Here is a 13313-nt window from a genome sequence, read left to right on the forward strand (position 1 = left end):
AACCGATCGCAATTAATGTTTTTTCAGTATTTACCGTTCCATTTGGAACAAATACACGCAAACAAGGGATACATACTAATGTGGAAAACATGGCGTCGAACCAAATCTCTTCATTAAACACGTTAATTAAAAACTTCCAATGTATTTCCTTCATCAAAGTTGTAGTGATAGCCGTTTGTTCTAGGTCATAACTTATGCATGGCTACTTAAAACTTTAGTAGCTACATAAAATCTGCAAGCTTAGCCTAGATGAATTCACCTACGTTGATTGTATGAATAACGTAGCGATGACGTCACAAAACGTGCAGAGTTCAAGAGGAACCTTCTGTAATAGCTATTTAATACATAAGCGAATGGCGCGATTAATTTTCTACTTGAAAATGCCTAACCGAGTATTTAAGAAACCATTTTTCGACTTTGAAGTCTGTCAGTTTATTTAATGAACGATTTCAAAGCGTGGGATGCATCGACATAGGTTGTAGTAATAATTTTCAAATATAAATAAAGTTACCTGGACGATACTTTGTATGTTTAAGGTGTGCAACTTAAACTACTAAGCTACGAACATTTGCACAGATTAAACTTGGCTACAGGCTTTGTATATAACTTGAGCTTGGCTTTACGGCGCTGCTCTGAGTTTGAATAACTTTACGAGAATATATTTCAGTTATAATTCCTTCATTTGGTTACATAGCGGCTGTTTGTGAGCAATATTAAAAAATAAATCACATCTACTTCAGAGACAGACTGTCAGTGTGAAAATTCTATGTTCATCAGATTCTCCAAAAGAATATCTTGCAAATTTTTGACAAAGACTTTCTAAATCGAAAATATTTTCGTTAGTAAACAGAAAACAATAATTACAATGGATCATTGTCATTAGATAGAAATTCCCCTTGGCCTGGTATTTCGGGAAGGTCTTCGTTACAAATGCTCCAATCAATTTGTACTATGGCTATTTTTAATAGCTGAAAAAGTTATACAAGAGATATATGTAGCTACTGTCGAGGACGTTTATTTCCTACCCATTAATGTAAGTAATTTGATGCTTTGCAACTAGGTCCAAAAATTGGCTTTGCAACGTGCTAAATTACAGCTCTAGAGTCAGATTGCTACACGATATTTGATCTCAAGTGGTAAGCAAATTAAGTTCTTTAACTGTAAATGTAAATATTTATACTATACGAAGATTTCGAACTGCCCACGCGCTGAGCGTTGGTAAGAACGCAACTTGTTTTAAGCAGAGAATATTGAACCAGCGGGCTTTTAACTTTACCAAGAAACTTTACTGCTGAACTTTTGCTGCAATACTGGCTATATTAACTTAGGCAATCGGTTTTTTCTTGTAACACAATTTAAAAGATAATTAAAGTATAGAAGAAAGGAATGTTTTTAACGTGTTTACATTTCTCCGGTGAGATTACCCATTTTATACTCTACAAAAGTGTCTGTACTTAATTTATTTTGCATTAAAATATTTCATTGATCTTTAGTCTTTACACATACATTACGTCGAAGAGAAGGCAAGGACAGGAAGGTGTCTTTGTGTTGCGCCGATACATATTATACCTAATATAATGATTTTAAATGATACAATAAAAAAAATAACATGCAGTCGTTTAACTAAGTGGATTAAAAAAGTATCCTCGTAATTGTGTTTCATTAGTAAACTTAATTTTTTAATTTTAAAGAAAGTTCTTAAATCGGTCAAAGCTACGTCCGCATGGTTAATTATTTTAAAGTTTAAATCCCCGTAAAACATTATCTTAAGAAAGGCATGCGATAGATTCCTGTATTATTTTACAGACAATAACTAAAGAAACACAAAGCAATCTAGCTCACAATACAATACCAAGAACGAGTCGAAATGACCACGGCAACGACAGCGATACTGGAAAGGCTCGTGAGCGCGACGTGAGTCAGAATGTAGGCAACTTGGATTGCTTACCTGCACAAAACAGCAGCAAAGTAAACGGTGAAAGCAACCGGTTGAACTCCATGTTGATACAGCAGAAACTTTCTAGTCACTTCTTGTCAAATAACAAATCCTAAGCTTCCATCTTCTTACACATTTTTTGTTTTTATTTACTTTGAAACTTCTTATCTTCAACTTAACCGTTACACACGCGATGAAATTGTTGAATACGTTTCCACTAATAAAAACCAACTAAAATCTTGTCTTAGGACTAATTATTCGCATAATAAATAACATTAACTACACTTTAGAAATGTGTTATGTGTCATTTTGAGTTTCACAAAGTAAACTTTCGCGCGAACAAAAATGTTTTACAGCGACACGCGTTACTACAGCGCAACGGTTTGTACGAAGCTGGTCGACGACTGAATAAAAACCGGTTTCTAGTGTTGCCCGTTGAGTTCTCCACTTACCCCAAAAATATTAGCACAGTGATACCATATAAATAATTAACTTTTTCTCATGGAACTTTGTTGTTTTTAAATTTTTAACAATTCATAAGCGTCATATTTTTAATAAAAATATATTTATACAATAACTTTAACTTAATAAAATAGTTCAATAAGATGTGGGTACGAAAGTAACAAAAATAACTAAAGCATTATTAATTTTCTTACTACTTAATTGATTTATCTTTATCAAAACAAAGTTATTCTAATAATACATGATATGTGGATGGCATGAAAAGTATAGTTTAAATGTTATGAACCTGAGTAATAGAACAATTATAAAGATTCAGTAAATTCAAAATGTTGTATGTTTAATTGAAAATAGGGAGTTAAAACGCTTTTAAATTGTATATCTACGGAGAATTCATAGCAACACTGTTAACGCGCCAAAGGAAGGAGACAGAGGGCGTCGGCGTTGTTGCGTTGATGTTCCTTTCCCGCTCTAACTTATACAAGTAAGTTTTGTTCCGCTAACCTGCTTTGTCTACCTTTGAGTATTTTATAGTTTTATTCATTTATACGTTATTCAGAAGTTATTCTACATTACGAACTAAATACAGAAAATAGACTTAGTCAATTAACGTTAATACTGTTTTAATTTCCTCAATTATCTTTTCTGTAGTTAATTCGTTTAATCTTAATATGTTCTTTTTTACCGCTAGTGCGGAAGTAAAAAAGGGTTTCTACTGCTCGCCGTTTCTCGTTTCTAATTAGCCAAAGTTAGAAGAGTAACAATTATTTAGTTTGACTTTGGTTTATAAGAGAAAAGGCATTTTGTTTAGAGTATAGTTATAAATTAAACTCTAAAAATGAATATTAAGGTTCTTGCTTATTCAGGTTTTATTTTTAGAATTTGACATCATGAATATGGATACGCATTTTCATCATTAAGCAACCGTTAGTGTCCACTACCATAATACACAAAAACATTATCCTTTTTATATTTCTGTACTTCTACGTGTTTCGTCAGTGGAAATTCACGATAAGACAGTCATGATTTTATTCACGCCCTGCCAATCACTGTTTTAAAAATATAATAGACATAATTTTAAGATGTAAGATTCTAGAAGAAAACTAAGTGACATTAAAAATATCCGTCATTATGATCATCAGCCGCAAAAGTCTGTGTCAGTCCACTGCTGAACGTAGGTCTTCTCCAATAATACTTATGCAGTCTTTCGCTTCCATTTCTTACAAGTACCTTGTAGTATATGCAAGGCCATTTACTACTAGATAAACATAAAATATCTATTTATACACCCACATTGATATGTCATATAAGTACATATGTTGAGTATATAGCAAAATACTTTAATTATTGCACCAGCGCTCGTTACGCGATATAAATAACCCTTATATGTTAACAACAACCGACATTATGGGAACGTAATTAAATTACGAGTGGTCCCTTTGACTGGTAACTGATCTTAATAAAGGCGTAATAGTTATTTTTGGCGGAGGGGTCCGGTGCGCAATTTCAGTGATTGCTGGGGATGCGCGAATCGCCCGAGGCGCGTGCCGGCAGCCGACCCCACTACAGCAATGGCGTGGTGTCTTGCTGGCCTAAAACTTCGACCCTCCCTTTTATCATTCTATATCAAATTGGCCAAATTTATGCAAGTGCCGTCTGTGTCTCGATCCCCACTAAAAAGCGCATCAAATGTCTACATCGAAGAGGGGTGGTCGTATTTGAATAATAGATTACGAATAGCAATATTTCGCTTGACGGATTAGAATTGTAACAAAACGCTTTTATATTCTCGTAAGACGATTTCAAAATGTCCAATTGTTTTAGCATAGTTTATGGATTAAATAAGCTAAAGATAAAACAGGGCGGGGATTAGCTATTTCTTACTATCACAATTGTGTCTGAGATTTGAAATGTTCATTTAAATTAAATTTAAATGAACATTTCAAACTTTAAATTCGTACCCGTTACAAAATAAGCTTGATAATTAACAATGGTAGAGACACGGACTGATTTACATGGAAACACCTTTGTTACACGTCGACTTTTACCTTTAAACTGAATGGGAAATGGTATATACCATTCTTAGAAGATTTTTTTAAAACTTTAATACAAAATAATAATATAAACTTTACGGTGTAGACATCGGCGATAAAAGGAATATATTCTAGGTATCTACTCATTTTACGACCATAAACAAGACATCATAATTCACACGTTTATCCCCGACGCAGTTTGCTGCTTCTCTTCAAAATACAGCTTGAATCTAATCTTTTTATCACATGAATGATTTTAATATTGTGTACCTACAATTTCAATATTTCTAAACAGTTGCCCGATCCTATCCCTTCCTAGTCCCTAATATTACAGGATTGAGAGAGGGGAATGAGTTGTCGATATGCGCAAAACACGGCTCACCCCAAGTTTTAACGAGACGGGCATGCCTAGGGTGTTCTGTCTACATCCATTGTTTGCTTTGTACTGCCTATGTCTACATTCTAATAAATTTCCAGCGTTTTAATGAACACATTACATCATTCTAATGAATATCTTCCAATTTTAGAATGTTTCTTTAACCGTCAATCCTAATAACAGAAAATGTTTAGTCAGTTAATTGTTTCACTCACAATTCACATGAGCCATTCATATAACTAAGTCTACGGTTTTACATTTCGCAAAGATTATTACATAAGTGAGCAACGTGTGTACAGTAACGCAGTAATATCAAATGATCTGAATACAGAAAGGAAACTATTCATTTTGTTTTCGTTGTCTTTACCCATCTTCTCGTTGATGTGTCTAGGCATTACAGTATAGAAACAATAATTAAATCAACTGTTTGAATGGTGGACAATTTGAAGACATCTACTTTTAAGAGCTGTTTGCAAATAGATCGGTGGTCCAATCAGGCCAATAGATTTTTTTGTTATTGAGCCAATCGATTCGAATCAGCAGGATTACATACGGCCTGTATGTAATCCTATGGAAAACATATCTACATTATGTTATTTGATGTCGAGTCACGATCATCTACAGAATATAAGAGAAATATGTAGATATACGTATAAGATCGTAACAATAAGAAATATGACGCATTTATTGTCGAAAACAAATACGTTACTGAAGGGAGAAAAGGAAAAATATTCCCAATTGAAATGATCAATGATCTGGGAAAGCAGTCGAGTGAAACTTTAACGTACTCCCCCATGAGGGAAATTGTTATTGTCTACGCCCCAGCGAGGTGTTTTTTTAGGGAACACCGCAACAGATAAATTGCCTCTAGCGACGCGTAAAAAGCAATGAAAGCATTTTCATTCCTCCGGCACCCCTTTGTTCCCTGCGGAATGCTGAACTGTATCTACAACCAGAGCAACCCCAAGGGTGCCGGTCCCATTTGTGGGGTATTTTATGAAATGTTGATTGAATAAGAAATCGATCTAAAGTACGAGATATTATCTTGCGAAAGATATCTTTTTATTTCCTTTCAGGACAATGGTTTCTTAACTAGTAATGAAATGATTTGAGAACGGATTGGCATTTACCAAGGTTTAGGTATCAGGTAAGGTATTTTTAAAAAGAACTGTTTTTTTTTTAAATTATACAATTTCCGTGTTATCATAAGTATACATTTATCTTTTTTTGATTTTAGGATTATTGCATGTCTCAATTTAGATAATTCTTATCGTTAGCTAATAGGAAGATAATATCGTCAAAGAGTAGTATCATAATCGTTGTGATGACAACGTTATATACGTTTCACGTTTTGCTCAAAGTCCTAACTAAATAGACACTAAACAAGCAAATTATCAAGAAAACCTTCACAATAGTTTTCACTTAGTTGCTCTAATGTTGTCTTTGATGTCACGCGCATATTTATAATTAGTAAGTATATTAACAGTTTCTTTTATTGTGTGAATCAAAACTATTTAAAGCCATGTTTCTTAGTAGCAAATACTTAATAGGTTATTACGTTTGACCTTTAAGATATTACTATCAAATGAGTCATCAATCATCATTCGGTTTTTAATAAATAACGCACTTCTAATTTTAGTACGAATTTGTGAATATTTAAAAATATACAACGTTAAAATTAAGTAATGCAATAAGGCACTAAAAAGTTAGCCATTATCAAAATGCGTACTAAATTAATTTCATGATTCAAATTCAACCTGATAATTTTTAATAGCGCAATTATTTGAATGTTGTTGTTTTTATGCTATTTTTGTTCTTTATTTAAACATATGTGAAATCAAGCAGAAAAAGTATATAGATATTTATGTTTTTAAGTAAATTTTTCAAGCTATATCAATACTGTATTATGCATAATTTATCAATTGACGGAAAACTGAATTAGCATTGCCGAATTATATGAATAGAATTAATTTGTACTTTTTTCGCATGTTTTTTAATTTCCTTGAAAAATTAAACATTTAAAGTAAATAAATAGGATCTCTTTTCATTTATTCACACGGTGTCAAACGTTTCTATCGTGTGAAACTTTGAGGTTATATTTAAACGCTCAAATATTACAAAATTAATATTTGAGCAGTGATATCGATACGTGAGTTGTTGGCAATTATTCAATAGTCATTTTATTTTCAGCTTTTCACAATGGTAATTGTAAAAATTGATCAGGGTGATCTAAGAGGAGTATTGTGTAAAAATGGAAATGTAGAATATTGTGCATTCAATGGTATTCCGTACGCACAGCCACCGATTGGGCCATTGCGATTCAAGGTGAGTGGTATTACACACGACAGTGCAAATAATCTGTAGTTATTTTTCAGTGTGAAGCCCTCATCGATATAAATATTCTACTTTAGAACAAAGTTCACAATAAATTATTGAATAATGAAATAAATATAGTGTTCTGTCAGTTTACTTTACTACTTCATAAACTTTATATTATAACTACCGCGTTTCGTTGACAAATTCTCTATAGTAACTACATTCTTAATAGAAAACAATGATCATCAATTATTTTAGGAAACATTCCACAAGATAAATATTTATAAAAGTTTGTAAGTACTCAAACGTCCTTGTTGCAATTTTTTGAGAAACGTGATCGTGGTGTCGTGCACCCGTGAGATAAGAAATGTACAATGGTGGTTATGCGAGCCACACGGCCACGTGACTGCGATAGCTAATTGCTAGCTTTTCCATCGACGCGGCACGGGGAGCGAGGGGAACCGGTTGAATTTGATATGCGACAGTTGACACTCTGCTTATAACAACTAACATACCTTGCTATGCTAGTCTCGTAACATAATATCAATAAATATTCTTATTATATATTAGTATTATTATACCCATGGTAGATTAATACTCTCCATGCTCCTTAAAATTGCTATTTTCTTGTTTCAGGCACCAGAACCACCACGTCCTTGGACTGGGATTCGAGATGCATCGCAACACGGACCTGTCTGTCCGCAGTACAACGAACGCATGGACTGCATCGAGGTCGGCAGCGAAGACTGTCTCTACATTAATGTATACTCTAAATCATTGACACCTCTCCAGCCACTGCCAGTTCTCGTTTGGATCCACGGCGGAGGATTCTATACAGGCTCTGGTAATTCAGACTTCTACGGACCGGAATTCTTTATGGAGCACGATGTTGTTCTTGTCACATTTAACTACAGACTTGAAGTTCTAGGCTTCCTTTGTCTCGATAACGAAGATGTTCCCGGCAATGCCGGCTTGAAGGACCAAGTAATGGCTTTAAAATGGGTTAAGAATAATATATCCGCTTTCGGAGGTGACCCAGATAACGTCACAATTTTCGGTTGCAGTGCCGGTGCGGCTTCCACAAGTTACCATTTGACGTCTAAAATGAGCAAAGGTTTATTTAACAAAGCAATATGTCAGAGCGGTGTATGTTTGAATGAATGGAGTTACAATTTATATGCTAAAAAGCGTGCATTCCAACTCGGACAGTTACTAGGTAAAGAAACCGAAGATGAATTGGAACTATTAGATTTTTTAAGACAACTTCCAGCATCCTCATTTGTAAATATTAAATTACCCGCTCTAGATGTTCAACATAAGGATATGGTAGATAGCATTTACTTCGGACCTGTGATAGAAAAGTCTTATTTAAAAGTTGAGAAATTTATAACAGAATCACCTTATGACGCAATGAAAGGAGGAAAAGTTGCCGATGTTCCAATTATAGTTGGATATACATCGGCCGAGGGTATTGAAAGTGCAAGAAAAATTAATGATTTACTAAAATATCTATCTAACGTAGGCTCTATTGTACCAAGAGAAATTAAACTGAAAGTAAACTCTGACGTAGTTAAATGCATAGATCAGAAAATACGTGACAAATATTTCAATGGTAAAACAATCACAAAGAACATGTTACAAGAATTAACAGATCTCTTTACTTACAGTTTATTTACTTATAATATTTATAGATTTGCAAAGTATTGTGCAAAAATAAATTCTAATCCATTATATTTGTACAAATTTGATGCGGAAACGGAAAGGAACTATGCAAAAGGCAATTACAAGATGGATCACTTGAAAGGTGTTTGCCATGCAGATGAATTACCGTATTTATTCAACGTTACCTGCCTTGATATTCCATTAACTGATAATTCCATACCTATAATAAAAGAAATGGTTGGTCTGTGGACATCTTTTGCTCGAACCGGGTAAGTATTCTTTCTATAGTTAACTGGCTATCGCCAGGGCGTCCGTCCGCGCGGAAATAAAAAAAAAATGAAGTGTACATGTTCTTCCAGACTATTTTCTGTATCTATGCCAAATTTTAGCAAGATCCGTGTAGCCTATCTGACGATATCTTCAAACAAACATCTATCCATCCATCTAAACATTCGCATTTATAATATTAATAAGAGTAAGATTATAACACAAAACAATAATAGGATAGACGTTGTCATATATCTTGAGGGCTCGAAACATCGTACAACAGACCACAATTTTCGGCGTAGCTCGTTGTAATGGCACAGCGCAGCGTATGATAAATTTGAGCTGACAATACATTTGAAAATATGTTTAAGTAAATCGTAAGAATAAAATAATGACTAACAAATTGAATTACAGGAATCCCACGGAATCGAGAAATATAACATGGAAACCTTATACTAGTAAAACAAAGAACTGTTTTATTATCAGCAAAACATGTGTTTGTTGTGAAAACCCAGACTCAGACCATATTGACTTCTGGGAAGAAATATACGCGAATGTGTTTGACGGAGATACGAAATGTAATATTTAATAGATATAAAATAAAAAATTATTTTTTTTACCAATTGTTTTCAAATTTACTAAATATATTGAAATATCAATTCAGTAAATCAATCATCTCATTTTCAAAAAAATATATTATTTAAAAATAATAATAAATTTGGTTACGATAGAAAAAGAAAACCATATAGAAATGAATGCTTATATTTATATTTAAAAGTCGATCTCTTACAAATATAATAAAATTACTCCCATAGCGCCTGCATTTCCATACAAAAATAATATTACTATGAATGTGGACAAAATTATACAACAATATTTTTTCTACTAATATTGTAATTAAAATGTATGATAAGACAATACTCTACAACATATTATTTTAGTAAAAGAATCATTGTTTCAGTTAACTATTGCTATGATTAATCCATTGGATCTTTTTTACCTTTAAAATTAAAACTTTTATACTTAATACCTTTAAAACCTTTTTTACCATATGAGATTTGATGAAAATAAAACGTAAATTAAAATAAAATCATACCTCTGAATGGATTGTTCACAATGTTCACTTACAACTGAAAAAGCAGTAATTTCTAAAGTGCCCAAATAATCAATGTTTATGTATAATTTATTTTTTAATTCTCCTTGTACCATAGAATACAATAATTCATTCTGAATTTTCTCATCAGGTTTATGTTATATTTAAAATATGTCTCAATGAAAAAATATTTTTGATGTATTTCATATAATTTAAATGCTAATACACAATAATTACTTATCATATGATTTTTTCCATACTTGCCGTATGTATAGAAATGCAAAAATGGCGCTAGTGTAGTACAGTTGCTACTGGCGAGTGTTGCCAGCTGTTGGCGAGCCAGTGTTGCCATCTGTTGGCTAGTAGCGTCCTGAGCGCGAGTTGCGCGGAGGTTCGCGGCGACGTTCGCGGGAGCGTGAGCGGCGGCGGCGCTCGCGGGATCGGCTGCGTGAACGACGCCCACTCTTACCACGGGAGTACAGATACCTGGAGGCATTCAAATTAAAATAAAAAAAAGCTCATTTAGGCATTATGAAAATATTCAAATTACAAATTGCTAACCGACTATTATCCTAATCACTAGAACAAGGTTATTTCGGTTCACTATTCCGGTTCAAGAACACACAGGCTATAAATTAAGGTTCTATTTGATTTCGCACGGACGGAGTTGTTGTAAACTTGTTATAAATGTACAAGCAACATTTTTTTATTTGTCCAAGTAGATTTTATCTAATTGATGGAAAATTACCTTCTTAGTTCTCGGGAAATAGGTTTCAAGTGCATGAAGTTGCAGAAACCACTTCTTGTGCACTCTCCCATCTCGTATTGGCGGCAGCAGGCCTCACGGAAATCTGTCACCGGCGAGAGCTCAGCGTAAACTGGTCGGCCACCAAACCAGCGGTTGTTAAGGTCACTTACTGCTTTCTCTGCATCCTCCTCACGGCGGAACTGAAAAATACAAGTATACAATGTTAAGTGACAGTTTAAGAAAATGCTTAAATCTTGTAAGTTTTTTAAGATCTGCTACAGATACTTTCAATACAAGAAACAGAAAATTAACATTTATATTTTATAAATCAGACATTATAGGAACTATTTTTCATCACTATTTTAGCATGTAGTAATATATGTATCTGAATAGACATGTAAGTTGCTTTCAATCTTTTTTCAATGACTAGAGTCAAACAAGTAAGTAGACTGTTGGTTTCTGAGTCACTAAACCTCTGTATAATCGATATTGTCACGCCTGTCTTTAAAATACAGAAATATCACCACATTTTAATCAGGGATTTTGGTCTTGGAAACACACAGTTAATAAAAGAAGACTTATGCCTATGGACACCGGTAAATCTAAAAATCAGAGGATCCATGGAGAAATAAGTTAGTAGTGAAAGTAAATTGTTAAAAACTTACCTTTATGTAAACATTTCCCACTAAGTGATCTCCTAAATTGTCACAAACATTCATTTCCTCTATAACTCCATATTTGTCTTCGCATTCAACAAAAACATCTTCAAAGAAGTTATCATAATGCTCCTGCATCTCTTCATCAGAGACATTTGCAACAACCACTGTAAATGTATAAATGATACATTTGATTACAAAAGCACAAATAACATCAAATATTACATGTAAGTATTAATTTTAAAATGAATATGTACTTAATTTTATTCACATTACAGAAAAGTTAATGTGAGTTTTTAGAGATATTCTGCTATTTTAAGAGGGTCTGTTTAAAATCATAATTAAAGTATTAAAGTGCTTTTCATATTAACACGTTCAGCATCGCCATTTCATTTCCATATGAAAAAATCATAGTGGCATGGAAAAAACATGCTATGATTGATCTAAGATATCTTTTACAGTGTAATGGATTATCTTGCAAGGAATATTTTATACTCACATGCCCAGGTATATAGAAACATTATAATGAACATAGGACAAATCAAAGTGCACTTAAAGTGCCTCATTCTTTAGTACTTTGTTGGATTTTATTCCTTCAATATACATTTTATCTTATAGTATTTAAGCTTAAATATTCATTAGTATTCCGTCAATATAATGTGTTTTATAAAGGTTCACTTACAGTGACTGCCATCAGCCGATTTTGCAGAATTTTGAGGATTGACATAGAGATTTTGCAATAAAACCGTTTGGGAAAACGTTGGTTTATTATGAATTCGAGAGCAGCGATCTCCATGCCGACATGCTCCTATCTTAAAATAAAAGGAGCAGTTTACTCTGAAAATTAACAGATTTGTATTTTATTTTTAGGTTATAATCTAAAATTGAAAAACCGGCAAAATAATAATAGCGCAGCAAAACCTAAGATTTAGTTATATTACAAATATGGCTCAATTACAATGAAATTTAGGCTCAATTCAAGATTTTTATTGAACTTTACTTAAAACATAACCTCCTTTACTTTCAATTTTTTTGTTGTAAACAATTAATGACAAATCCAAGCAGAGAAGAAAATTACTTAATTGTTACTTATATTTCACTAGAACATTTTACTTACTTATCCTTTTCTGTACCAAATATAGCGGCTAAATATTCAGCCATTCTTTAGTTTACAGAATCAAACTTTGTTACACTATTTGTTTACCCACAATAACTTATGAGGAATTGTTATACATTTATAAAGACACTTATTCTTGAAGAAAGTCTGTCGTTTGTCTGATATTTAACATTAGACAAATTATTTTAAAACAATTTTATAGATTCGATCTCTTTAAAAATCTAGTTGCCAAACTTGCAATTGACGCCATTATCATAGGAATAACCACAGAGTATTCAAATTCTCTATGAAAAATGCCAAACTAAGTAATCATAGATAAAAATATAACAGTTTTCGTGAGCAAGTTATAACATGGCTATATTAATTATAACTAATGGTTAGAACCTGCTACTACACTGATTGCAAGTTTCTTAGTATTTTTTTCAATATATTTCCCTTACCACCACCAAATAGATGTTTTTTATGTGTATGGTAGTAATCTCATTATAACAGTAGAAATAAAATAAAACAAAACGAATTTTGAATTCAATTTAAGTTAATTTGTGAAGTTAGTATAAATTATTTACCATACGTTTGATATCAATACCAAGCTTTATAATACATACCTACATTACGAAAATTTTATTCTTCTTCCTGGCCTTAATACTCTT

The 13313-nt window shown here is 32.9% G+C and overlaps 3 protein-coding genes across 6 annotated transcripts in view; 1 reads left to right on the top strand and 2 right to left on the bottom strand.

The window, feature by feature from the left end:
• ed (hemicentin protein echinoid) overlaps nt 1-2327 on the bottom strand; it is a 39462-nt gene extending 37135 nt beyond the window's left edge. Inside the window, exon 1 of the mRNA XM_013324746.1 lies at nt 1949-2327. Within this exon, the coding sequence (XP_013180200.1) occupies nt 1949-2000 (52 nt within the window). The 5' untranslated portion in view covers nt 2001-2327. The remainder of the gene's footprint in view (nt 1-1948) is intronic.
• A 2143-nt stretch (nt 2328-4470) lies between these two features.
• On the top strand, nt 4471-9648 carry LOC106127827 (esterase B1). 4 transcript variants are annotated; one of them, XM_013326093.1, is made up of 5 exons: nt 4471-5951; nt 6042-6274; nt 6995-7129; nt 7757-9051; nt 9464-9648. In XM_013326093.1, the coding sequence occupies exons 3-5, from the start codon at nt 7004-7006 to the stop codon at nt 9636-9638; spliced, it is 1596 nt and encodes a 531-aa protein (XP_013181547.1). In that variant the 5' UTR covers nt 4471-5951; nt 6042-6274; nt 6995-7003; the 3' UTR covers nt 9639-9648. The 4 variants fall into 4 exon arrangements, with proteins under 4 accessions (XP_013181547.1, XP_013181550.1, XP_013181549.1 ...); XM_013326096.1 differs by lacking the exon at nt 6995-7129 and having other exon boundaries at nt 4474-5951; XM_013326095.1 differs by lacking the exons at nt 4471-5951; nt 6042-6274 and having other exon boundaries at nt 6874-7129.
• A 455-nt stretch (nt 9649-10103) lies between these two features.
• Nucleotides 10104-12903, bottom strand: U2af38 (U2 small nuclear riboprotein auxiliary factor 38). The gene is made up of 5 exons (XM_013320683.1): nt 12664-12903; nt 12229-12383; nt 11556-11713; nt 10891-11090; nt 10104-10628 (listed from the first exon to the last, which is right to left on the bottom strand). Exons 1-5 carry the CDS (start codon nt 12705-12707, stop codon nt 10502-10504), a joined length of 684 nt encoding a protein of 227 aa, XP_013176137.1. The 5' UTR covers nt 12708-12903; the 3' UTR covers nt 10104-10501.
• Between the last annotated feature and the right edge of the window lie 410 nt (nt 12904-13313).

The sequence above is a fragment of the Papilio xuthus genome, unplaced genomic scaffold, assembly GCF_000836235.2.
Source record: "Papilio xuthus unplaced genomic scaffold, Pxut_1.1 DF828952.1, whole genome shotgun sequence".
NCBI lineage: Eukaryota > Metazoa > Arthropoda > Insecta > Lepidoptera > Papilionidae > Papilio > Papilio xuthus.

Coding starts and splice junctions, on each gene's coding strand:
- LOC106127827 (XM_013326093.1), top strand. CDS start 7,004: ATGGTAATTGTAAAAATTGATCAGGGTGATCTAAGAGGAGTATTGTGT. Junction 7,130..7,756: donor TTGGGCCATTGCGATTCAAG/GTGAGTGGTATT, acceptor TTCTTGTTTCAG/GCACCAGAACCACCACGTCC. Junction 9,052..9,463: donor ACATCTTTTGCTCGAACCGG/GTAAGTATTCTT, acceptor ATTGAATTACAG/GAATCCCACGGAATCGAGAA.
- U2af38 (XM_013320683.1), bottom strand. CDS start 12,707: ATGGCTGAATATTTAGCCGCTATATTTGGTACAGAAAAGGATAA. Junction 11,714..12,228: donor ATCGGCTGATGGCAGTCACT/GTAAGTGAACCT, acceptor ATACATTTACAG/TGGTTGTTGCAAATGTCTCT. Junction 10,629..10,890: donor ATTTCCCGAGAACTAAGAAG/GTAATTTTCCAT, acceptor GAATGCCTCCAG/GTATCTGTACTCCCGTGGTA.